The sequence below is a fragment of the Canis lupus genome, chromosome 1 (genome assembly GCF_048164855.1).
Source record: "Canis lupus baileyi chromosome 1, mCanLup2.hap1, whole genome shotgun sequence".
Classification (NCBI taxonomy): domain Eukaryota; kingdom Metazoa; phylum Chordata; class Mammalia; order Carnivora; family Canidae; genus Canis; species Canis lupus.
The window spans coordinates 36,200,570-36,226,093 of record NC_132838.1 but is presented as its reverse complement, the minus strand read 5'-3'; the positions used below and the strand labels follow the sequence as shown (position 1 = coordinate 36,226,093).

The window sequence follows — 25,524 nt, the reverse complement described above, 5'->3', positions numbered from 1 at the left end:
AGCTTTTATTTTTACACAGTATAATGTCAATAAAAACATCAACATCAAATATCCTCAGATATTAAAAAAGCAGGTTTTTAAAATATACTGTAAATTGCTGTTTAAAGCAGTAATTCTTAGGTAGATATTTTAAATAAAAATTACAAATCACAAAGCCTTACATACAAAAAATTTTAAATTAGGGTGCAATTGAAATCATAGACAATTAGAAAATCTGTCTTATTTTTGCTTTACAGGGGAGGACTCAGAAAGCTTTTAATTTAAAAATACGGAGCACTGTCTCAATACAATAGAATTGGAAGAAACTAAGGTTGGGGATTTCCCAATAATTTTATTGAGGTAACTTTTCCCAATTTTATACATATATGCATTTATATATACTTAAGAAAGCTAAACAATATTCTAAGGCACTTGGAATTGTGCACAGCAAAGTATCCTATAATATACAACTAAATAGAGCATAATTTTGCTTTTTAAATAACACAAACACCAGTAAGGAATAAAAAAAGATAATACATAGTCTGTCTTTCAGGTTACAATAGTGGAATACATATACATATCTGTGTATACTTGTAGGTATTTATACCCACATACTATAATACAGTACAGATCAATAATAACAAAAAAAGAGAAACTGTCATGTTAATCAGTGTACAGTTCCAGTTATTTACACCCACAGATATTGTACCTGTGTAATATGTAGAATTAGATCACTTACTGGAAATCAGGAATCATTCAGTCAGTCTGATAATGGTCACAGCTTACCATTCTTAACCATTTTAACCAAAGTGAAATAACAAAAGAATACATATAGTTCTTTAAAAATCACTTACATAGAAAAAAATGACAAGTTTGAGTTTTTGCTAGGTACTAAATCTCGTGAAATTGGTGCAGAATGTTTTGAACACATTGGCACATTTCTAAGCCACAGAAGAAATATTAAAAAAATAAAAATAAAAATTCGTGCCTATATTTTAAGTAATGAAAGTGGTTTGACCCTAGGTTTATTCAGATTTTTTTTCAAATGCTAGTTAGCACTGCAAAGGTGACATCTTTTTGTGGAATCTCTCTAAGCAATGTAATGATACAAACTGTGACAAAAGCATCCAGTAAGGGAAAAGTCCCCTAATTTGGCAAGTGGCACAAATATTATTGGCATTTTAGTATACCATGAAATTGACCTGAGGGTGGAGTGGCATTCTGCTTCATTTACTCCCTTTAATTTATTCTTAAAAAGAAAAAAAAAATACTGGTATTTAACAAGGTAAGAATTCTTAAGCACCATCTAAAAGTTCACAATATAACTTCCTTTATCAACTCCGAATTGCTCTGTCTCGAAAAACAGATCTAGAAATTTTAGTATTTTGAAAAATTATAGTGGCTAAACTCTTCCATTCTATGAGCCACAATTCATCCAAATCATTTCAATACGTATTTGCCATTCAGTTTTGGTGATAAAAAGCAACAGAGAATAAGTATGCATATGTACTGTTAGCATAGTTCAATCATGTTTCAAGTAGGAAAAAAATCATCTTGTTATGACCATCATTGAAGTATGAACAATATGCATGCAATCCAGTTATCCATGCTTCCTTCAGTGTTCACAAATTTTAGCAAAGTTGAACTGTGTGACTAGAGTTATACAGGAAGAATTCAAGCATTTACATGTGGGTTAAATGTTTCTTTAATAGGATAAATAGGTGATTGCTTTGTAATTTATTAAAGGATGTACCTTACAAGTTGAAATCTAACAGTGATTTTCATGGACCACTGGTTTTGTTTATGTGGATTGTTAGTTGTATTTGGGGTTAAGCCATGCAATAATCCTCATGACACTAACAAAGATTGTGACAAACCAGTGTAGTTCTTAGGTAAAACTATGAGGTCAAAATAGGAAAAAGAAAGTTTGCTTCATTTGAAATTTCTCCTGTAAGTACATACAGGGACTAGCCAAGTGACTACGCCCATTGAAACTGCCAAGGCTGCCCAGCAACGTCCTCCCTGAAGACCTGGCAAATTAAAGCTTCACTGAAGCAGAAGGCTTGAAAAATAAAGGGGGGAAGAAACTATTCAGGGCACAGAGTAATGCAAGACAGTAGTGACCATGTTTTAAAATAGGTACTTTACCCTGTGTGTTCTCAAATTGCAGACAGTAGAACTCAAGGGAGGTGGTACTGCCTTAGAAGGGCCTTTGAACATGAAGGAGTGCTTCTGACTTTTGGGTTTTACAGTGACTGGGCATGCTACTGGCATTTAGTCAGCAGGGGCTTAGGATATAAAACATCTTGCAATGCAGGGAACATTTCTGTAAACAAAGAATTGCCCAGCTCCAAATGCCAATGGCACTCCCACTGAGAAACACTGATCAACAGTGATCAACTGCTCATAGGTACAGTATGCGTCAGCAATGTGACAAGTTAAATGATATTCTTCGTGTAGGAAATCCTAGCATGGTTAAAAATGACTCCTGCCTATAAGGTTGGCTTTCAGTGAGAATAGCTGCCACAGTTTTTCTCTTTATTTTATTTTTGCCAGAAATCTTACAGGGATTTCTTAATTTGGAATGACCTTGTGAACTATGCTTCCACTGTTTTCTAGATAATGTTAATGGTTGTTCCCATTTTCTATAGAGCTTAAGCTTAATTATTACCAAAAGTAAAGGGAAAGTGAAAATGAGAATTGTTTTGGGAGTATTTCTACCTTTCTCCCCACCACCCTTTGGTCACTGTCAAATTATAGTAGTTCCTTGTGCTCCTCTTTGAGACTTGGGTTTGAACTACTTAAAGATGAGCTTTCTCTCAGAAAGATGATCTTATTAATTTGATGATAACTTTTGCCCTTATATTCCCCTGTAGGACATATTTCAGTTCCAGAAGTTCATTCTGCTCTGCCAAGCAAAACAATGTGATACATTCTGCCAATAATAAGACAGTAAATACTCAACAGTGGAATATAACCTATTTCAAGAGGTCAAGGGACAACTCTAAATAAATTACATCTTAGTGGTTCCTTACTGCTCACATCATACTCTAACGATGTGAAAAAATTAGTTCTTGTCTCAAATTATATACTCGCACTAGTAAGGGTAGGGTTAATAACATGACTGGAATTTGGGAATGCTTCAGTTACTGTACTGATAAAATGTCATAAATGTACATATTTTCCACCTCACCTATTTTGAGGAAGACTTCTGTGTTTAATGTGCTACTAGGACCTCTTAAAAACTAATAAACTGAAGAAATTTTTGAGCAATGCGGCATGAAATTATTGCAGGATGTAACCCAAATTATGGGTTTTAAGAAATCATCTCTCATTTTCAATATCTGATGATTTTTGAAGGGTGTATTCAATTCCTTTACTGTCTTAAATAGATTTTCACTTACATTTCAAAACTTTATAACTATATAGTTACTAACATTAGAGAAAGATAAGTGACTACAGTCAATATGTTAATAAAGGACATGAAAATGGAACCAGAAAGTCTGTTTTCCTGGGGAAATCAGAGAGACAGATTAGTTTGCTTTTTCCTCCATTTAAAACAGTTATTCAAATATAACAAATGGTTCTCTGAATATTACAGATTTAGCCTAAATAATTTAAGGAATTAACATAAAGGCTAATTGTACCAAATATAAAAAATGCAAGACATTTCACATACACAGGGAATTATCAGGCAGGGCTGCCTTAAATTAATGCTGATCACCAGAGGACTAATTTTGTCAGATCACAAAGATGCTGATAAAGCCCACGGCATCTTCTTACTAATGTCAATGTTCTTTTGCTTCATTTTTAAAAAGACAGAAATGGCCACTTTGTGTTTTACAGTCTGTCTGGTTCCTTCCTGCCTGGGATCTTCCAGGATATGGTTTGTTTTCTTCCCTAATCATATCTTGGGGACTCAGGAAAATTCACTCACTGCCTCTATGTCAGCCTAATGTCTCACTTTGTAAAAGGGGAAAGCCTGGTTTGTGTTGCAACAGCCCAATTCACACACATTTACTTTTTTCAAAGAACTGTAGCTTATTGGTTGGATAACAGAAATGCTGGCATTGAGCAGAGGGTGGTCCACATCTTTGTATTCTTTTAGGGTTGCCAAGCAAGAGATCTCTGGATGGGATGCTGGGTGAATATGCAGTGTTTCTGCCTTTAAAATGAGTTACTAACACCAAGCCTTATTCTGAAAAGTACAGTTTAGCTCATCATCCTTCGATTCTTTCCATAGATTTTTATTTAAAGAATCATTCTAATGTTATAACTGTTGGTTACAATCCCAAAATATTAGATTAGCAGAGGTAATGTTTTTGACTTTTTAATTTTGCTCTAACTTTAAAACTTTTCTCTAAATGTGTCAGTTGGTATGAAGAAAAGTGTGGGTAGTTCATAAGTCTGACATATCATACAAGCAAAACAATATATTGAGAGACTGGAATCTTTGTACTGGGTATGTCTCATTGTAGGGAAGAAGAAACTGCATCATAGGCACCATGAATGGGAAAATATTGTTCCTTTTATCAACGAAGTAGAGGCTTTCTATGACTTGTATCTTGAGTGCTAAAAAAGTGTTAATGTCTTATGTTTACCATTTTATAGTTGTCTTGTGATTAGAAATTATGACAACACTTAAAGATTTTAAGTATAGAAAATTAAAATAACAATAAATTTCTTGGAATTTTTCCCAAGACACAACAATGATAATATAATAACGTTACAAGGAAAAGGATGACTTCGGCAAAAAATTAGAACAGAGTTAATGTCCTTGGTTGGATTGAAACACTATGAAAGGAACAAAACCTTTCAGCCAGAGAAAGTAACTTGGGCAGAATATTTTTCTCAAGAGCAAAAATACATCTTATACTAGTAATGAAGTGACACAAGAGCAGAATATGGGTTTATTATGCATGTAGCTGAGTGCAGCAAGAGGTGTAACAATGCTGCTTACTTTTCTTAGATTTAAAATGGCCCTGGCTTTCTCTAATAGGCCAATTGGGGCTAAAACTTTTTAATTTTAAGCAAAATCATCCAATTTCAAGTGGTTCTACAAAATATAAATGAATGAAAGGATCCAAATTTATCTACCAGATTAAATGTTTGCTCTTTTGGTTGAAATCACAAATTACAGTCTTCCATATCACGAACCAGAAGCATTTCAGAAAATTCTAGCCCAAGCTCCGAGAATAAAATAAAGTCTACTAGGTCTAGTCTTGTTATTATGTCTCATGTGTTTTTAATAAAAGGAGCACAAAACAATCATGAAAGAACAATTGAATGCAAGGTAGTATTTACATCTGATCATATGTACTTGGAAGCAGAAGCCATGCTGTGCCTGCGACTCCACAGAAAATAGCAAGATGGCAATTGAGGGTTTCTTAATGTAAACAATACTGACTGTAGGCTCACAGGGAAGCCTTCCATGACTTTAATCTCACTGATTCTTTTGCATTGCAAGTCAATGCTATATTTATGGATGCAATCTGCAGACTCTTAAAATACAAAATGAGGTTCTCCTCACTTGCAATTTAGCAGAGATTTTCTGTGTTTTTTTAAGCCTTCGGGTGAGTATTTTGATGCATTTACTTAATTTTTTGATAGCAGCAATCCAACTTAATGCAGCCCTGAAAATAAGTAGTCCTTTCCACGCCCACTCGGAACTAACTGTCAGCAGAACACCTGCATTTGCTTAAGTTTTAACTTTGGACTCGGATTTTTTTTTTTTTTTTAAAGGTGTTGTGATTGTCAATATATTATCTTCCTTAGATCAGGTATGGTTGCTTCAACTTTGATGATAATCAAGCTAGGGAAAGACCACAGATTTATTTCTAAAGCTTCCTACAGATTTATAGGATCACATTCATCTGACTTTATTCCCAGTCCTGTTATCCTTGTAGAAGTTTGGTACATTAGATAAGGAGTATTAAAAAAAAAAAAGTGTGTATAGGTAGGCTACTTAAAACATGCAACAAAATTTGGGCAGGCATGCTTGTTAAGAGTCAATAAAAAGTCTCTTGCATTTAAGAAAAAGATGCATGAAAACACGCAGACTTATTTCTGGCAATTGGATTCACTGGCACAACATAAAATAATGGTACTATACTGCACCAACATAACGGTGAAACGAGAATATTCTTCTAGGATCAGGTCTTTAAGGAATCCACATTAGGTGATTAGATTCCCAAATCCCTTAATAAGTTCTCAGCTACCAAAAGACTACTTCAAAAATATTTATGCTTCCATTTTCTCTTTTCTTCATTAACATAATGAAATATTTCTCTTTTTTTTTCTGATTTTCAATCCCCACCCCTTTTTAGTGCCCAGAAATTCCAGGCCCCATTTCTCTTTAACCTGTACTCTACAATTTGGCTTTCTGGTAATAGGGAGCCAGTGATTGTCTTCTGCTCATCTTCTTTGATTAAAACTCCTGATTTACCCCTCCATACACATTCAGGACAGCAGAGTCACTGTACCTCTCCCTTTGCTTCTTGGCCCCATCTGAGCCATGCAGGTGGGGAGCACTTTCCATACACTTCCTTCACCAGTTAACAGGAAACACACACATTCTAATCCCAGTGCAATATCAGGTTTTCAGGAAGAGAGGCATCCCCCATGGATGATCAGTCTGTGTTTCCAAAGAGTCTCACACTTCGTTAGGGACGGTGAAACCTGACACAAGAAACAGAAACTCTGTTAGAGAAGCACAGTGGCAATTAGTAAACCAAACAAAGTAATGTTTATAAATAAAGGCAGCTCTAGACATCCCCCAACTGAACTACTGTTATAAATTACTGTCACAACAGAATACTGTGACAAAGGTTAGGCTGGAAAGCAGAGACAGTCCCTATACAAAATATTCTGGTTATATTATCCAGGATACAGAGCAACCAATACACAAAACGTCACTAATCTTGAGGGTCATGTCTGACCTGTACTGAGCAGAATGGGATGTTTTCATAAAGGATTTGGTTACACCTGGTTTGTAGTTTTAAATATTTTATTTATTTATTCATGAGAGACAGAGAGAGAGGCAGAGACATAGGCAGAGGGAGAAGCAGGCTCCTTGTGGGAAGCCTGACATGGGACTCGATCCCAGAACCCCAAGAATCATGACCTTCGCCGAAGGCAGATGCTCAACCACCGAGCCACCAGGTGCCCCTGGTTTGTAGTTTTCAAGGAAACCATCAACAAATAGTCCTTATTGGTTTAGCTTCAGCCTCTCACTGCTTCCCGATAAAGACTCCAAATCTACCTTTTTTGCCTGGATTTCCAAATGCCTGCCAAGCATATTCAAGCATATTCATCAAAATGTTCCACTAAGCATGTCCACAACTATACAAATTATCTTTTCTTGTAAATATGCCTTTGCACTTTCTATCTTGTTAAACAATCTATCTTCTAAAAGACTTTTAGTCTAGGACTCTCAGATTTGCAACTCTGTTCTCTCCTTTACCCTCCAGATCCCACTAGACACTAAGTCGTGCCTTGATTACCTATCTTCGGTTCCATTAAAGTTTTCCCATCTTTTGCTAGTGCTATTTGAACAGCATGCTAACTAGCTAGCTGGTTTCACACCCCTCCATGGGAGTTATTGAACATTCCTGTGTTTTTGGAGCTTTGTGCTTTGTGTACAAGCTATGTTTTGTAATATTGCAATCCCCTCCCTTCATTTCCCATCTATGTTTTCATATTCAAGATCAAGGCTAAAAGTCATCTCCATAAAGCCTTATGTGATCTACTTCTTCAGCCTATTTCTGTGATTCCACATTTACGCAACTCTTTAGTATTTCATTTGTCTTGTATAATCCAATGTTCATTTGGCCTAATAAACCAGTCTAATTCATTTCCCTGTCCCAGGCTCAGAGATTTGTAGATCAAATCTATGCCCCACATTGTCACTAGCAGTGTCATCATAAGCACTCATCTGATCATTCCAGTTTTTTTTTTTTTTAAGATTTTATTTATTTATTTGAGAGAGAGAGAGAGAGCCAGAACACACACACAAGGGGAGCAGCAGAGGGAGAGGGAGAAGCAGGCTCCCCACTGAGCAAGGAGCCCAATGTGGGGATCAATCCCAGAACCCTGGGATCATGATCTGAGCCAAGGGCAGATATTTAACCAACTGAGCCACCCAGGCACTCCTCAGTTCTTGTAATATCATTGTATTATTCTCCTTTCCCTATGAAGTACAATTTATATTTCTTAGAGTAGTGATAAGGCCTTTCAGAATGTGGCCCAAACCATGTTTCTCTGCATTACTACTCCCAAAATACCCTCAGTTCCAATCATTTACCCCCAAATGCTCTCCACTTTTGTGCTCTGTCTTTATCTTATCTTCCTTCCATCTCCACCTCCTTCAATCTCACTCTGAGTTCTCCAAACTCCCCTTCCTCCGTTTCTTAAGGAAGCATTAATCACTTTCTCTTCTGTGTTCCGATAAGACTTGGTTTATCACAGTTATTTATCACAGTATATTACCTTTGTAGGTATGTCTACTCAGATAGGCACTGAGGAAAAACCTGCTTTTAATCAGTTTCATATACTCACAAAATACAGTATCTGGCACATTGGACAACTTAAAAAATTCTGCCATGTGGAATCAAAGCATTAAAAAATGAAAAATTAAAGATATAAGAACAGCTGAAGAGTTAAAAAATGAAAAATTAAAGATATAAGAACAGCTGAAGCATATGGGCTATAATTTGATCATTGGATAAGCAGCATGATAGATGCATGGGGCTTGTTATACTACTTTTACATGTTTGACTTTCCAAAACGCAAAATAAAAATAAGATATACCAACCTTACCAAAACTTGAAAATATGTTGTGACCAAAAGTAGGGATGTATCTCCTTTGAGTTCAACTTCTAAGGTTTAGCCCTGACCACAACCTTGGGAGGTAGGTAAATTTCCATACTCTTACATGTGCTAAATGGAGACAAAGTTCCTGTTACAGTCACTTGGTTATTGTCCTCTGACTATGTAAAATCCTTACTCAACTCAGGGCCTTTGTACTAGCTCTTTCCTCTAAATGGGCTGGCCCCCTCTCGGAGGTGGAATGTTTTTCTCTCCTCCAAAAGCACTGATAGCTTCCTCTTGTCATTTAAATCACAGAATAGGTTGTATTTCCCTAAGAGACCCATTTCCTCGCCACCCTAACTATATCCACCCTTGTCCCTTCCATTGCATCCAGTTATATTTTCTTGATAGTACTTAGCACAATTTGAAATTATGTCATGTTTATTTATTTGTTCACTTGCTAATGGTTTGTCTCCCTCACTAGAACATAACCATGTGAGAGTGAGGACTTTATCTGACATGTTCTAAATTCCCAGGGTCCAGAACAGAGTCTGACTCACTCTATGTGCTCAATCAATACTTGCTGAATGCATAAACAACGGAATACATACTAGGGCATACATACATACTAGGGCACTTAGAAAGTTATTGCATAACTTTCTATGAGTAATTCTTGTAACTGAGGAGTCTAATCATGAGACACCTCCCCCATATTAACTACAATCAAATTTATACTAATCTGTGATACCCCCGTGATAGGACATTCCATCATGCTTTCTAGAAAGAGCCAACCATAATCTGAAGAAATATATATAAATTCTATAAAGATATTTCAAAATAGTAATTTAAACCTCTTAAATCAATCTTTTTATATAAAATATAAGAGAGGCAGATAATAATGACAGCTGAAATTACTAATGTTTACTACGTGCCCAGCACAAGTACAAGTATTACCTTATTACCTAGTTTATCCTCAAAACATCCTATGTATGTATTCCTGTAACCCTCTGTACAGATGCGGAAACAGACACAGGGATGCTAAGTCATGTGCCCAAGGCACAGAGCTAGTAAGGGGAGGTGCCAGGCTCCAGACTCTATTCCTAATCAAAACATGTGAGACCAAAATATGTCTTCAATTATACTTTCATTCAAAGAGTTTTCTTGGTGCCCTCTTGGTAGAATGCAAAGGAAAAGGTAATCAGTTAGATTTCTAAATCTGTAGTTAGTTTTGATGAATTTTGACCATAGAAAAGTCCTGTTCCACATCCTAGGCTACACTTCTCTGTTTTATAAAGATTTTATTTATTTATTTTAGATAGAGCTAGAGAGACACATGAACAGGGAGAGGGGCAGAGGGAGAGGAAGAGAGAGAATCCCAAGCAGACTTTGCACTGAGGGGGTTCCATCCAGAACCTGAGATCATGACCTGAACTGAAATCAAGAGTCTGATGCTTAACCTACTGAGCCACCCATGTGACCTCTAGGCTATACTTTGATAGCTATAGTTCTCTCAAAAACATCTGCCTTTTGCCACAAAAGGAACTAGATGAGAATGGGCTCACACAAACTTTTTGCAATTACTAGAAAAGCAAGTCCAGTGATGTCCTTGCAGTTGAAATGAGCACTATCCTTTCTCTCAGTTCGAGGACACACAAGCACTATCCACACCATGTAAAGGAAGCAGGAGCCTTGGGGGCCCTGACAATACAGGCAAATATACTGTACCTGCAGGGTCCTCACACTATGAGCTAGCAAGGTCCCTCTTTGTTAGGTTCAGCTTTTCTAGGAATTAAATACTAACTCATCTAATTTAGCAATTATTTTAGCCCTCTCCTAATTTGCTGAGCTTTGTACACCAAACACTCCACAATGCCCTGATCTACATCTGGTTCTGCATTCAAAGGACAAGCATGGGGAAACATGACATGACAGGTTTGATCTTCCCACCGATAATGTCTGTGGGATGAAGAAGGTAAATTTCGGAGTTGAGATCAAAGTGAGTAGTCAGTGGACCAGAAGAGGTTTAAAACGTTCTAAAGCCCAGCATTTTCCTGGAAAGCGTCCTGCTTTTAATTTCCCAAAATTAGCAGGAGGACATGATAAAGTTTTTTGTTTTTCCCGCAGGCACTATTTGCCCACGGATCCCATTAGAGAACAAATTCCACATGTGGATTGCTGGAAGGTCATAGGTCATCGGCATAGCTCCTAGGGCCCGCTAAGAGAAGGTGATCAACAGATAGTGTGAATGCAACAATATGCTGACAAAGCTAGGGTCAGAAATGTACCCTCTTTTCATATGGACTGTCAGATCTGGTTTTAAAAAAACAAAAACCAAAAACCAAACAGAAAAAGAACCCACAAAACAAACCTCATACATTTTCTTACTATCATATCAGAAAAGGATGTTTATATCCTGTTTAAATCAGGCATCTTCAAATTCAGCTCCAAATTTTATGGTTAGAGGTACTGAAAATGTAAATTGTTCTTACATTTGTTACTACTCAATGGTATGTACTCATTTTGAAATATGAGAAGTTCAGCTTTACCTCCTAAGTAGTTTGCCTATCTGACAGAATGACAGTTTGGCTTTAGGCTTCCAGTTGAAGCCCTAAGGATACGGAAGCTTTTCGTCCACTCTTTTTTCAGAACTCTCCTGAGGCTTAAATTTGAAGTTACCTATATTTTCTTATTATTAAAACTGGAATACATATCTCTTATTTTTCATACTGTTAAGAGGAAGTGAATGGGGAAGAGGAACTATTTTTAAGTCATAGAATTCAGGTAAAGATCATGCTTTTCCATAAAGATGAGTCCTCCACAAATTAATATATAAATACTTACCTTCTTGAAAATCATTCAGGTAATAGAAAATAGAAAATTACTCACAAATGTAAAATGTTACTTTCCTATACTTTAGACCTGTTTGATAGATACAGAAATCCTGAATAATTCATTTCTCCTTTATTTAAAAGGGTTTCATTGTCAAGGCAAATACATGTTAAACAAACAAGCAGGTTCTCTTAAATCACAGCTCCTAATTCTACCTGAGGAGTCAGACCATATGCTGGACGGGCTTTTATGATTCCAAATACTCAGCTATATGCTTTCAACTCTGGTGGTTAAAGCAGCATTTTGCAACTTTTTAAAGTTTCTGTCTGGGTACATGCAGCACCCATGGAAGAGAACATCGCTACAGAAAAAGCTTCATCATTCCCCTGTGAAGCACCCCTTATTTTGATTGAAGTCCCACACATAATTGCTCCTACGTCACATTTTGATAAGCGTATCTATTAGCTGAAAAGCAGTTTAGCTGTAAATCTATGTGAGAGTCATCACTCAAGATGGTATAGAACAAGATAATTACTTTAAATATACATGCCCACACCCACACACCTATTTCAACATAGTCACATTAAAAGAGTTGGAAAAGTAAAGAAAAAAGCCCCCCCAAACTATAACTCCATTTAATAAGAAACTATTAAGAGCTTATGGATGTTATTTCCTATTTTTTTTCTATGCATCTGAATTTTATTTATTTTTATTTTTATTTATTTATTTTAAAGATCAGATTTGTTTATTCATGAGAGACACACACACACACACACACACAGAGAGAGAGAGAGAGAGAGGCAGAGACACAGGCAGAGGGAGAAGCAGGCTCCATGCAGGGAGCCTGATGTGGGACTAGATCCCTGGGACCCCAGGATCACGCCCTGGGCCAAAGGCAGGCGCTAAACCGCTGACCCACCCAGGGATCCCTGCATCTGAATTTTAAATAAAACATACCATTGCTATTTACAGCTTTACCAGTATCCTGATTTTTCCCCTTAACAATATGCCAGTGATCTCTGGAGACCCACTTTGATTCTAAGAGTGTCAATTCAATGATTCTTTGCTTAACATAACAAATAAATAATTTATAAGCTAATAGAATTATAAACATGAAAGTCCTACACTTCACACTCTAAAAAACACTCTTACTTAAGAATTCAAAGTTTGCTTTTATAAAAGTGGTATTCTCTCTTGATTATAAATCTAGTCCATGTGGACACTTAAAAAAAATTCTGGAAAACACAGAATATCTTAAAGATTACAACTATGCATAATCTTACCACTTAGTTATAACCATTTTAAAATTTAGTTTTTAAGTAAAATTTGACCTTTCATACAATTTATCTTTATAGTTTAGTGAATTATTTTAAGTTGTAAAAATGTCATTTACTATGGAAAGGAAAGTGGCATTACTTTGCTATGGTGATCTCCTTCTAGAATGCAATAATCCTATTAAATAATACATTGCCCGTCAAATGGTCTTTTGAGTTTTGAACAGTGGGCTGGGTGGGCAGCTGTTGGTGGCAGAAAACACTGGATGTGGCCAGATGAGGAGTGAGTGTTCTAAGAAGCCAAGGTTAGAACTTGGTACCTCTCAGGCCACAGGATGAAGTCTCATGGGAACCACTAGGCCTCACCCTTGTTTCATGGCCCCAGAATGCATTACAATGCCAGAGAGCTATCTAAAAAATACTAGGAGAAACTAGGGGAATTAGATGAAAGGGTGGATCACTCTAATTCTTCACTGCTGCAGATCAAACATGTCAGTTAATTTTAGTGCTAGCACATTATTCAAAAAAAGCTACTATGATGGAATCTTCATCTTAGGGAATGGATCCTTTATTTTTCTTTTAAATATTTGTTTTTGATAGTAAACTCTCGTATTCCAAAAATTCATAGTGAAAAACCTCCTTCTCCTGCATTCCCCTACTTACCAATTCTCCTCCCCAGAGGCAACCAATGTTATCAGCTTTTTGTGATTCTCTCCAAAACTCTTTGATTCTTCCAGTGCTGACTTAGATACAACACTGTGTGAAAGATTATCTCTGGATAAAGAGATGCCTCGGCAGAGAGATCAGGGCTGCCTCAACCATTTTATTAACCGCTCTAAATCTGCAGACAGTTAATAGATTTAGGTTTTGAATGGCAGGCTTACTTGATATAAGGAGATGATGTCTGGCACTAATAAGAAGAGCTAATAAGTAAGCTGCTCTGTATCTAGATTGCATTTAAAGGGATAGGTAATGATCCACAGCCTGTATATTCCTTCCAAGGGTAGCTGGTGCTAAGAGCAGCACTATCTTCTACATAAGCAATTTTCTAAATGTAAAAACATCACATTTTGGTATTATTTTGATTAGACTCAATAGTGTTTACCAAACCATCTTCCTCTTAAAATAAATACTGAAAACAATTTGAAAATTGTAAGCATGATTTTTTAAGTCTTAGAGCCAAAGATTTCTCTGCTGGAATGCAACTCTAATGATGTAATACAAATTAGTGGAAAAAAAGCAGCAGACGTTGGCTTTGCTGCCAGGTTTTAAGGAGTACTTAAGCAAGGCATATTTATCTTAGGGATATGAATATTTAATTTTTCCTTATCTGTATAGACATTTTAAAGAGTGCTAATCAATATATTTTTTGGAAAACTTTTAAATCTTACCCTTGTTACAAAAAAAAAGCCTATAATTTTCTCTTGAAATTCAGCTCATCCCTATTTACATCTATTAATATTTACTTAAACAATAAAGATATCGATATACTTTTATACTATACAAGTACTCTAAATTTCTGTAGATGAGTAAATATAGAAAAATAGCCAATGGAATTGTGAATGTGAAAGAATACCCTACCAGATATATAAACGGACTACAAATCTACTCTAATTAAACAGTGTGACATAGTGTATAGCTAGGCAACAGATCACTAGAGCATAATAAAGAATCCAGGAACTGATTCATGTGTATATGAGGGAAGAATTTCATATCAAGGGAGAAATAAATGGGGCAATGGATTACTGATCTATTTATTTATTTTTGTTTCAAGTTTTTATTTAAATTCTAGTTAGTTAAAATATAGTGTACTGTTGGTCTTAGGAGTAGAATTTAGTGATTCATCACTTGCATACAACACCCGGTGCTCATCACAACACATGCCCTTCTTAATGACATCACCCATTTAGGCCATCCCCCTACCACCTCCCTCAACTCTCCGTTTGTTCTCCATAATTAAGACTTTCTTATGGTTTGCCTCCATCTTTTTTTTTCTACCTTCCCCTATGTTCATCCGTTTTGTTTCTTAAATTCCATGTAAGAGTGAAATCATATAGCATTTGTCTTTCTTTGACTTGTTTCACTTAGCATAATACATTCTAGCTCCATCTACATGGTTACAATGTCAAGACTTCATTCTTTTTGATGGCTGAATAATATTCCATCATATATATACATGCTACACCTTCTTTATCCATCCATCCTGACTACTGAGTCAGAACAAAGTAAAGTTAGTTTACTCTCTTGAATCACACAAATAAATGCCCAATGGATGAAAAATCCAAGTGTAAAAAAAAAAAAAAGCATACGTAAAAATTGAAGATAATGGACTTATACTCTATAATCTTCACAAGACATAAGAAGTAAAAGTACAATGAAGACACAAGACAATGAAGTAGAAGTAACAATATAGACACATTTGAATGTGCAAAAATTTAAACAAAAGACCTAGGAAAAAGTTAAAACATGAACAACAAATTGAGGAAAAGTATGGTGACATATGTAATAAAGAATCAATATTCACAATATCAAAGGAGTTTTTACTAATCCACATGAAAAAGATAACCCAAAAGAAAGCTCACCAAAGTAAATAAAAAATTAAAAATAAATGGTCGATAAAGATATATAAAAATACCCAACCTTATAGAAATAAACAAAATAAAATATTGTTGTTTATTCTTTAGACTATATACCCCTTGCCACCACCACCACCAGTGTCCTATCCCACCAGTGCTGATGAGGGTGATACACTAGGACTGCTCATAAACTGCAGGTCACATAGCAGCATCTTTCAAAATGTAAAAAATACATATCCAGTGACTTAGCAAATCCACTCATGGTACTAGTACGAAAATATTGGCAATGTATGAACAAAGATATACCTAGAAAGAAAGTTAAGTCACTGTTTTACTAATGAAACACTGAAAATTCCATAACATCTATCACTAGAATAATTATTTGATAACTAATGGTATATTATCTATAAAATGCCATAAAGTCATTCAAATGAATAAGATATACTAACATGGACAGCTTTTTTTAGATGCTCCGAGGATGTACATAAAGGCATGTGTACATATACGCAGATCATACATATTCAGCTACATGTTTATAAATGCAGAAAAATGTCTAGAAGGATCTAAACCAAACTTTTACCAGTGATTAGCTATGAGAACAGAAGTGAAGTTGAGGAAGAAGGGAGTGAAGAGTGTTTTCATTTTTATTTGAAGGATTTTTATACTGTTTGAAGCTTTATTAGAATATATCATTCGTGCCCATAACAAATATAGATGCAATGATGACCTTTATTCTCCTTGTAACTATATTTTTTTTACCTGTTCATAGCATACAACAGAAGAGAAAGAACCTCTTTCAGTGTAAATGTATATTTTTTCATAAAACTGAGAACTTCCAGAGAAATGCATTTTAAAAATTTGATTATTTTCTATTTTAGTTTATTCTTCATATAATTATATCAAATGAAAATGAGGTAATAAGATACTATGATTTCTAGGAAAACTATGCAGAAGTCAAACTATTCTGAATGACATAGAGTATGTTGAGTGCAGTCACTATATCTCAGGGGTCAGGACTCAAAAGCACAAACACGTGCGCATGCTATCTTTTCAGTTACCGGGAGGTCCCAGCCAACTCGATGTCACCATAAATATTCAGCCACCTTATTATGATCAACTTTACTGGAGTAGTATGACCACAGGAGTCAAATATCAGTATGAACTTTCACTGACCCCACACAAGTGGAAGGGAGAAAAGGCAGAGACAATAGGTCTGGCTTGATATGGGTATGTCACTGGTCTAAGAGTTGATTGGGATAGGATGCAGCCCTCAAATAGAGAAAAATCCTATAAATTCAGATGGCTAACAGCCCTGGATGCATTTATTAAAAAACATGATATAGGAGGAACAAAAACAAATAGAACTCCCCTAAAAGAAAGGGGAGTTTCTTCTGCATACCAGACATTATCATAGGAGTAATAGCATTGGAGCAAGGAGGCCCCTACCAACTTCAGGGAAGGGGTTTGCTATTAAATTATGAAGCTATACCATTATTATTATTTTTTTTAATGGGACATGCTCTCAGCATGGAATACCACTACCAACAGGAATCACTGTGGATAGAGTGGCACTATAATGTACGCCTGTCTTGCACAGGCTGTTTTGAGCCTAGGGAATCAGTATTTGCTTTCCAAAAAGACCTACTGTGATCTTCTTCAAGTAATCATCTGTCTGTTATGTATTCTAACAATTCAATTCTTAAAGATTTAATTGACATGCAAATTTTTTTTGGAATATACATGTTATAGGAAAGCAAAGCACATACACGTTAGAGAGAAATAAACAGAACACCTGTGAAGGTGGGCTGGGGGCGGGGGGGACCGGTGCGGGCGGTCAGACTGTATGATTACTCAGGTCCCTTCTGGTTTTCGCAGAGGAATAAACTGAAACCAAAGGGTACTGGGAGAAGAAAGGGTAGGATGATTGTAATCTTCTGCAGCAGCAGTAAAAATTAGATTCCTAGTCTAATTTAGGTCTTTTGAAAACGGAGTTTCTATCTACTCTAAGTTATGTTACTGTGGGTCCAAAACAGACACACAGGTGCCCATAGTGGCTCTCTCATCTGTTCTGGGCATAAAACTTGAACTGAGTCTCTTTAAGAACAGAATAAATGATTCTAAGGCTTGTCTCCTGGCCCAGAAAATAAGACTAAGAAAGAAACCAGCACATAGCCCTTTGGAATGATTCAGACTTCTGTGAAAGAAAAAAAAAAGACTTAATTTTAGAAATGTTCATTAGATGGTGTTATGTTCATCTGTATTTAAAAAGAAGTTAACTGTGGTAAAACACACAGAACATAAAATATGCTGAACTGCATTTTGCTCACCTACCTTGTAAACTGTCGACTCTCTTCGTGAACTTCCATTTCTGTGCTTTTAAATTCATTTAGTTCTTTCCTTATTGCTGCCTAAATAGGAAAAAAAAATAGATAAACAGAACTGTTACTTAGGTCACATAAATCCCCAGCATATACGCATTAACAAAGCAGACATTCTTTTAAGAAGTGTCTTGCAAAAAAAGATCCTCATTTCTACTAGGTAAAGGTAAGACAATATCCTGCTATAGCCAAACTAAAACCAGGGCAGATTTCCTTCAAGTGTCATTGACAAGGAGGAGATGAAGAAGGCCTTTGCTAAACTCATCCTGGGGTCTGGTCTGAGTCACATATATCCCCCACCTTCAGTGGCCACAAGGATAGAAAACCATAAGATTTTCTGAGAAACAATGTCATTTTCCTATGAAACTTCTGCATTTCATACCACTCACAGCCACTTGGCTTTGACTAGCTGCCATAGACCTACTGAAAAAGCAGTTGCTATTTATTCTTGCATATTGAAAGTTCAGTCAATCAGAATGAAAAATTTCAGCACAACACTTAAAGACACTCAAAGAAAATGTATAATTGGATGTGATTACTATCACCACTTAACAGACACATAACCCATGTCATGTAGATGTCAGGATTTGAAGAGATGCTTACATCCTTCAAGCTGAAAAGCTGAGAGAATCATCAAAATGTTAGCATCAGTTATCTATTAATAATAGTGCCTGGATCATGGATGGTTTTTGGTTTCTACGTTGTATTTTTCTTTATTTCCTGATTTCTCTACAAATAATTTATCTGTCATGTAAAGAAAAAATATTAATAAAAACATCCCCATAACCTAACCTCTATGAGAAACAGACTCTGCAGTCCAAACAGAGAATACTGCAAACCACAGAGAATGACTTCACTGAGAGATATGAAAACCTAGTTTGTGGTTGGAAAACAACGAATTTTAGAAAAAGGGAAAAGATAGAGGGAAGCCCTGAGCCTCTGAGGCCCCTCTCTGGCCTCCTCCCATCACTGACTGTCACTCTGCAATATACAAGCTTTCCCCCAACATGCTTGTTAGTGTTCTATTTAAATCCTGCAGTCACAGATCGTCTCATCTCCTTACATGTATTCCTCAGCCACTGCAGTTTCTATGGGGAACCTGTGGCTGGGAACTATGGCAATAATTCTTGCTACTGAGTTCTGAAAGAGACAAAGCAAGCAGAGAGATACTTGTGGGCCTGAGTCCCTTGTGGTTAAGACCATCCATTTTGTCTCACAAGGGAGATCAACAGTGAGGATACTTTGTCATACTCATTGTAAATACTGATACCTAAACTAGGAGCTGAAACCATGAACCCACCCTATACTAATGCCAGTTAACATCTATCAGAAAGACTTACTTGAAAAGAAGTTATTTTAATATGGGTAGTGGCAGAGAATTCTATTTCCATGTTCACTTTAAATTTCTCCTCTGAATTTAAGATTTCAATAGAGGAAGTAGAAAGTACTCTTGGTGTCAGAAGTCATGTGTTGTTGTCCTATCTATGCCTTCAATAGCAATGTGACCCTCTGTGAATTATTTTGCTCCAAAACCTGCTTTCCCCTCTGGAAAACAGGGATGAGAATTCCTCACAGTATTATAAGGTTTAATTAAGAGCATATATGAAAGAGCTTTGTACACTGTAAGTATTTAATAGAATGTTGTTACTATGAAACCTCTGAAAGATAATTAAATTTTATTGTGTTTTTTGAAAAAGTTTTTATTTATTTGACACGAAGTGCACACAAGAGAGAGAAAGAGAGAGAGAGAGCACAAGAAGAGGGAGCGGCAGAGGGAGAGTGAGAAAACTCCCAAATGAGCAGGGAGGCCAATGCAGGGCTTGATCCCGGGCCTCTGGGATCATGACCTGAGCCGAAGGCAGATGCTTAGCTGACTGAGCCACTCAGGTGCCCCAAGATGAATTAAATTTTAGTTTAAGATTGTGATTAACAATTCTTTCATTGTTATTTAAAGAGTCTACTATGTGCAAGAAGAAAATGTCACTAAAGGAGATTCAAAGACAAATAAGGCAAAGTCCTTATTCTCAGTAGTAGGTTGGCTACCAATCTAAGAGTCTGGCAAAAGTCAATGAAAGCATTTGTTTAGAATCAATTGAGATATAGAATCTACAAAAAAGAGTACCCTATAGTTTACTTTTAATTGTAAATTGTGTGCTACACATCCCTTACATTAGTAACATCTACAATTCATTTATGACTGTATATATAAGTATTTTTCTTGAGAAAGTCAGTTCAAGAATTTTGGGCATATCTCACATGCTCATCTGCAATGTGACTATAATTCTATCATCAAGAAGTGGAGTCTAACTCTCCAGCCTTGAATCTGGATGAATTTTCCCACCATTTTAAACAACAGAACACAGTAGAGGTGAGGGTGTGCCAGTCTGGGATTTAGGCCTTAAGTAGCCTGCATCTTTTGTTTCCTCTTCTTGGAAGTTAGCTGCTGTGTAAAAAATGTGACTACCCTCAGGAAACCACATTGTGAGAAAGCCAAGGTACAGAAAGAGGCCTGGGAGGATGAGATGCCATGGGGTTGGAGAGAGAGGCCAAGGAGCAACAGGCACAGATGTGAGAATGAAGGAGCCAACTCAGAAGTGTCGAGCAAAAGAAGATGGTTGAGTCACTAAGGAGTTGATAACCTGAACACCATATCATCTTACAAATAATAAAATCAGGCTCTGAGAGACTGATTGACTTGCTAGAAATCAAATGGGCGCTAAGGGACAAAGATGGGGCTCATACATAGGCCTTCATACTTCAAGTCCCACAGTCTTTCCATTGAAATGAGCTTCAGGACCTAGGTCATCCAGATAATTGCCTCAGATCTCCATGCTGTGTATGCTGGTTTGTAATTAGGAATAATGAGTCAGTTTTAGGCAATGAATGCAATGTGAAATTATAGGGACTGGTAGTTTGAAAATATACATCAGCAAGATGTGACTATACGCAATTAAAGAAATGCAATACTCCTTTAAAAAATTCGCTTCAGAACTACCACAATTTTATTCCAAGAGTTGCTTCCTCTTACTATTTAAAGAGCAGGTTTCCTGACAGGGTTATGAGAGGAAAGGAGTAATTAAAGACCCTTTATGTTCAGAAAATATAGATACTATAACCTTAATTCCCTTCTATGCAAATAAGACTAGAGTTTAGGCATAAGGACTCTTCCCATAAATGTAAATGGGACTGATTCTGTAGAAAGATACAGGATAGAAACAGCTAGGCTGCTTTAGTGAGAATGGAGCCTGAACAGTGCTTAACTGGGCCAACACTGTAAGTCACTGAGCAAAAACCAGGTATTTTTTTTTTTTAAGAGTTACTTACTTATTTTAGAGAGAGAGCCAGAGCCTGTATGCAAGAGTGGGGGAGGGGCAGAGGGTGATGGAGAATCTCAAGCAGACTCCCTCCCGGATGTGGAGCCCAACGCAGGGCTTCATCTCATGGCCCTGAGATCATGACCTGAGCCAAAAAGAGTTGCATGCTTAAGTGACTGAGCCACCCAGGCACCCTAGAAACCAGGTATTTCTAAGATTGAAACAAAACAACACCCCTGAGACCAAATACACTGTATTTTTTTGATACCATGAGAATTACAGAGAGGAAAAAGGAAAGAAAAATGACTGAAACTAAGTCTAAAATTGACTAGTGATAACTAGTGTTAGAAGCTCTCTTTAATCTCTTCCAGTCAGCTCAAGGGCCACCTGGCCAGAAGCAACAGGTGATTTGTTGAAAAATGGACCCTGCTGCCTTCTCAAATAACATGAGTTAACTTGTGAGACCAGGATTAACTAGAGATCCCATCATTTGATATTTTTTTTGCTTCTTTCTTTGATAAAAATCTGATATGGAACAAGGTGGCAATTTCTTGACTACTTATCAAGCTCAATGCCATGTGTAGGTAAGTGTACTCTTCTTTGCTGCAGGACAACCAGGAACAGGCCAAGAATATTTGTGCATAGTATTAAAATCTCAGTCTTTCCTGTGACCTGTTTAGACAGTGCATTCCTGGAAGGGTAGTATGTTCATCTTTATGTACTCAGTATCTAAGACAGTTATTAATATATTATAAGGTTTTAATAAATAATTACTGAATAACTTCTTGGACAAACCCATCTATCAACTGAATTTTCAATTCTCTTTCACTAGATAATTTTAGACTAGATTGTAAACTGAGCCTTCAGTGCACAGTGAAAACGTCACCAATGGGGAACAAAGCTCTCCTCTTCCTGGTGAGAGCAAGCCATGCTCAGGCCTCCAGTGCTGGGCTGACCACTGCCGGGCTGAGGAGAAAGGGGGAAGGTGGCCTGGGGAGGCTTTGCTCTTTAATTGTGCCTTTTCTTAGGATCCAGGCAGGAACAAGACCCATAATTTATTGCTTTCCATTCTGTGGTGTATTTGTGTGCACACGTGTTCCTGAGTGTGTGTTCTCCCGTTGTTGATTCCTCTCCTGTGAAGAATGTAATGGACTTGGTTCAGGTACTTTTGTAGATTGTCTTGCTGACTCTGTGGTTGTCGCTAACATATATACATTTCATTATTTGCCAATGGTGCAATAACCGCTGCTGACCAACCAAAAAAAAAAAAAAAAAAAAAAAAAAAGACTACCCTGAATGTAACACTGGTAAGCACTACTACTTATTGATGAGCTGGAATTTTATGGATATACTACCTAATTCCCAAGATGGATATAAGTGGCTCTACTAGTGAGGAAACCAAAGTCAAATGACTTGGCAAAAATCAAACATCTTCCAAGTGGGCAAATCAGAAAACAAACCCTTAAGGGCCCAGCTCCAAAACCTGCCCTCCCATCTCTACCATGGATGGAGCTCCCATAACTTACCCAGGAAGGTGGCCTTCTCTGGCTCTGTCTGTCCTGCCATCTTAGGGGTCATCTATCTACTTGAGCACAGATACTGATAGACACTATCTCTTACTGTATGTGTGTATGTTTCTAGTGTTCTACTCAAATACAAGAATTCTAAAATTAAAAATGGTATCTTAAAGGTGAATTAAGCTCAATCAAATTTACAATTAATAAGGGAGGGGACAAAAAAATTCACAATTAATAAGGCATTTCTCCCACCACTTCTCTTTCCCAATTTGAGCAATTTAATAAGACTAGCATATATATGAGATTGTCTACAGTGTTTTCATAGAAAGGGCATTGATTGTTTATTGACTGCTTCCTGATCCCTTCTCTTTATACTTGAACTTCAAAGATTTTTTAATAATGCAAAGTAATACCTTAGTGGGGCTAAGACATAGTACTAAGAGAGAGAAGGGATAGATCCTTTGGGAGGCAGGAAGTTGAGTGTTTATTTTGAGAGCAGAGGTAGAAATACTACGTTCCAACAGTTTTTTTTTCCCTCTAAATGGGATATACAGTTCAAAAGTAATAAAAAGTAAAACATGAAAGATAAGTTATAGATTTTTATACCTAATTGGTATAAAATATATTACTTACAGAATAAAATATATACTCATTGAATAAAATACACTATCTTTAACCTGATCATTATGCTTTAGGAAGTGTTTTACAGTAAAAAGCAACAGAAATCCAGTAATATTTGTTATAATAATGATGATTAGCATGTATTATTTTCATTCTAAAATAAAAAATACATTAAGACCATTAATAGTTTTAGTATATCTGGGCAATAACTAACATTTCATTATATTCCTAACATCTAGAGAAAACAAATAACTTTATTTTTTTTCAGTGTTAGGTAGAAAATAATATGCCTTGATGTACATTATAATTGTTATTTCTTTTTATATTTTTGAATATTCCAATTTTTGCCAACAAACATGAATCACTTATGTATGCATAATGTAATTACATTACTGACATTTTAAATTGTTGCATTTTTTCTACCTTCTATCTTTAAAAAGACATTTTTTTATCTAAAAGAATTATTCTCATTTTTAACACTGTTTTAGTCTAAAAGAAATGATTCTAAATATTTTTTATTCTAAAAGAAATTATTATTTTTGCTGAGAAAAAATATTTACAATATAAATCCAGTTCTAAAAATGCTGCCCTTTAGATTTTCACAGTGTAAGGAGAAATAGGAGCAACAATGTCACAGGGTAAAAAATCAGCCTCGTATGTGAGGAGGGAGGGGTTCTCTGACTGTGCTCTGGGGCTCAAGGTTTGCTCTGCAGGGGAGATGCCAGTCATGTGTCTTTAAAGTACTCGTGAACAGACGCTCAGCCTGCAATAGAAAAACTGACCAAATACATCTTCCTCTGCAGCTTAGAAGTCCAGCACAAAAATCTATTTTTGTTTCAGCACAAAGTTAAAAAGAAAAATCGTCTCCATTATAACTGGAGACGAATGAGTTTAACCTTTCAACAACAGATATGAATTAGAAACTATTTCTAGGATATGGAAAATTTAATCATTGAGACTCCAACTGCTTGCATACTTTACACCTGCTGTGATCTTTACTCATTTTCCTGGTCACCCCCTACTTGTCTTTGTGAAGTTAAGCATTTGAATATCAAGCTAGCTGGGAATGGTGGATGTGGCAATTATATTTATAAAAGATGGCGGTGTCACACCTCCAGCTCACACGTTCATCTGCAATATGACCTTGCCAATCCCCCATTGAGAGGCAGAGCTAATTCCCCTCACCCTGAAGCAAGGCTGATCTTATTATGGCCTACTTGTAACTAACAGAATGTGGTGGAGTAAGGCTGGGTGTCTTCTAAAGTGGGGTTAGATAAGGCCATACAGCTTTCACCTTGTTCTCCTAGGACACTTGCTCTGGGGAAAACCAGCTACCATTTAAGAAGTCTGACCACTCTGAGGCCACAATGCTGAAAAGGCCAAATGTAGGTGCTTTGTTGGACAGCCTCAACCGAGCCCAGCTTCTGAGCCATCCTCTCTGACACCAGACATGTAAAGAAGCATCTGGAACCCTCCAGAGCAACCAGAGTAACACCGAGTGACCAGAGCCAACCTCATGAAAAGCAGAATTGCCCAGCTGAGTCCTGACTAAATCTCTAACCCACAAAAATCTATAAGATTGAATAAAATAGTTGTCGTTCTCAGCCACTGAGTTTTGAGAAGTTCACTGTACAGAAATGGTGACTGGAACAAGAACAAGGTCAATAAGGAATCACTAAATGAGAGGTGAGTAACCAAAAGCCCACAGCTAGGGGAGGAGAATGGAAGAAAACTTGTACAATGGTCTACACCATTTCTTTTTTTTTTTTTTTTAGATTTTTTTTAAAGTTTATTTTTAAAGATAATCTCTACAACCATGGGGCTTGAGCTCATGACCCTGAGATCAGGAGTTGCCTCAAGGCAGTTCCAACTGAGCCAGTCAGGCTCCCCTACACTATTCCTTACAAAACAAACACATCAGGTGCCTTGACTAGCCCTTCTATTGAAAAACAACTAAAATGCTATATATAACATTTTAAAATTATTCTAAATGTACTGATTAGCCAGTAAGAAAGCAAAAAATACTTTGAGGGAAAAGAATAAATGAAGACGAAGCCCAGAGAAATGAAGTAAGCAGAGTACTGAAATTGGTTTTGACCTTGAGGACATTTGCTATGTTAAATGTGGTGACTGCAGGAGGTCATTTTCATAAGTTGGTGAGATACTGAAGACCAGGGATGAAACCTGCCCTAGATAGAAAGTCTAATAAATGATCCTTTTGCTGTAGA

The 25,524-nt window shown here is 36.5% G+C and overlaps 1 protein-coding gene across 7 annotated transcripts in view; it reads right to left on the bottom strand.

Moving 5' to 3' along the window:
• Positions 1 to 311: 311 nt before the first annotated feature.
• The window catches only part of PHACTR2 (phosphatase and actin regulator 2), a 206,707-nt gene continuing 181,494 nt past the window's right edge, over positions 312 to 25,524 (bottom strand). For all 7 annotated transcript variants that reach the window (XM_072826162.1, XM_072826138.1, XM_072826153.1 and 4 more), the window contains 2 exons: positions 17,798 to 17,874; positions 312 to 6,657 (listed from right to left, as the gene is read on the bottom strand). In XM_072826162.1, coding sequence (XP_072682263.1) covers positions 6,642 to 6,657; positions 17,798 to 17,874 — 93 coding nt within the window. In that variant the 3' untranslated portion in view covers positions 312 to 6,641. The remainder of the gene's footprint in view (positions 6,658 to 17,797; positions 17,875 to 25,524) is intronic.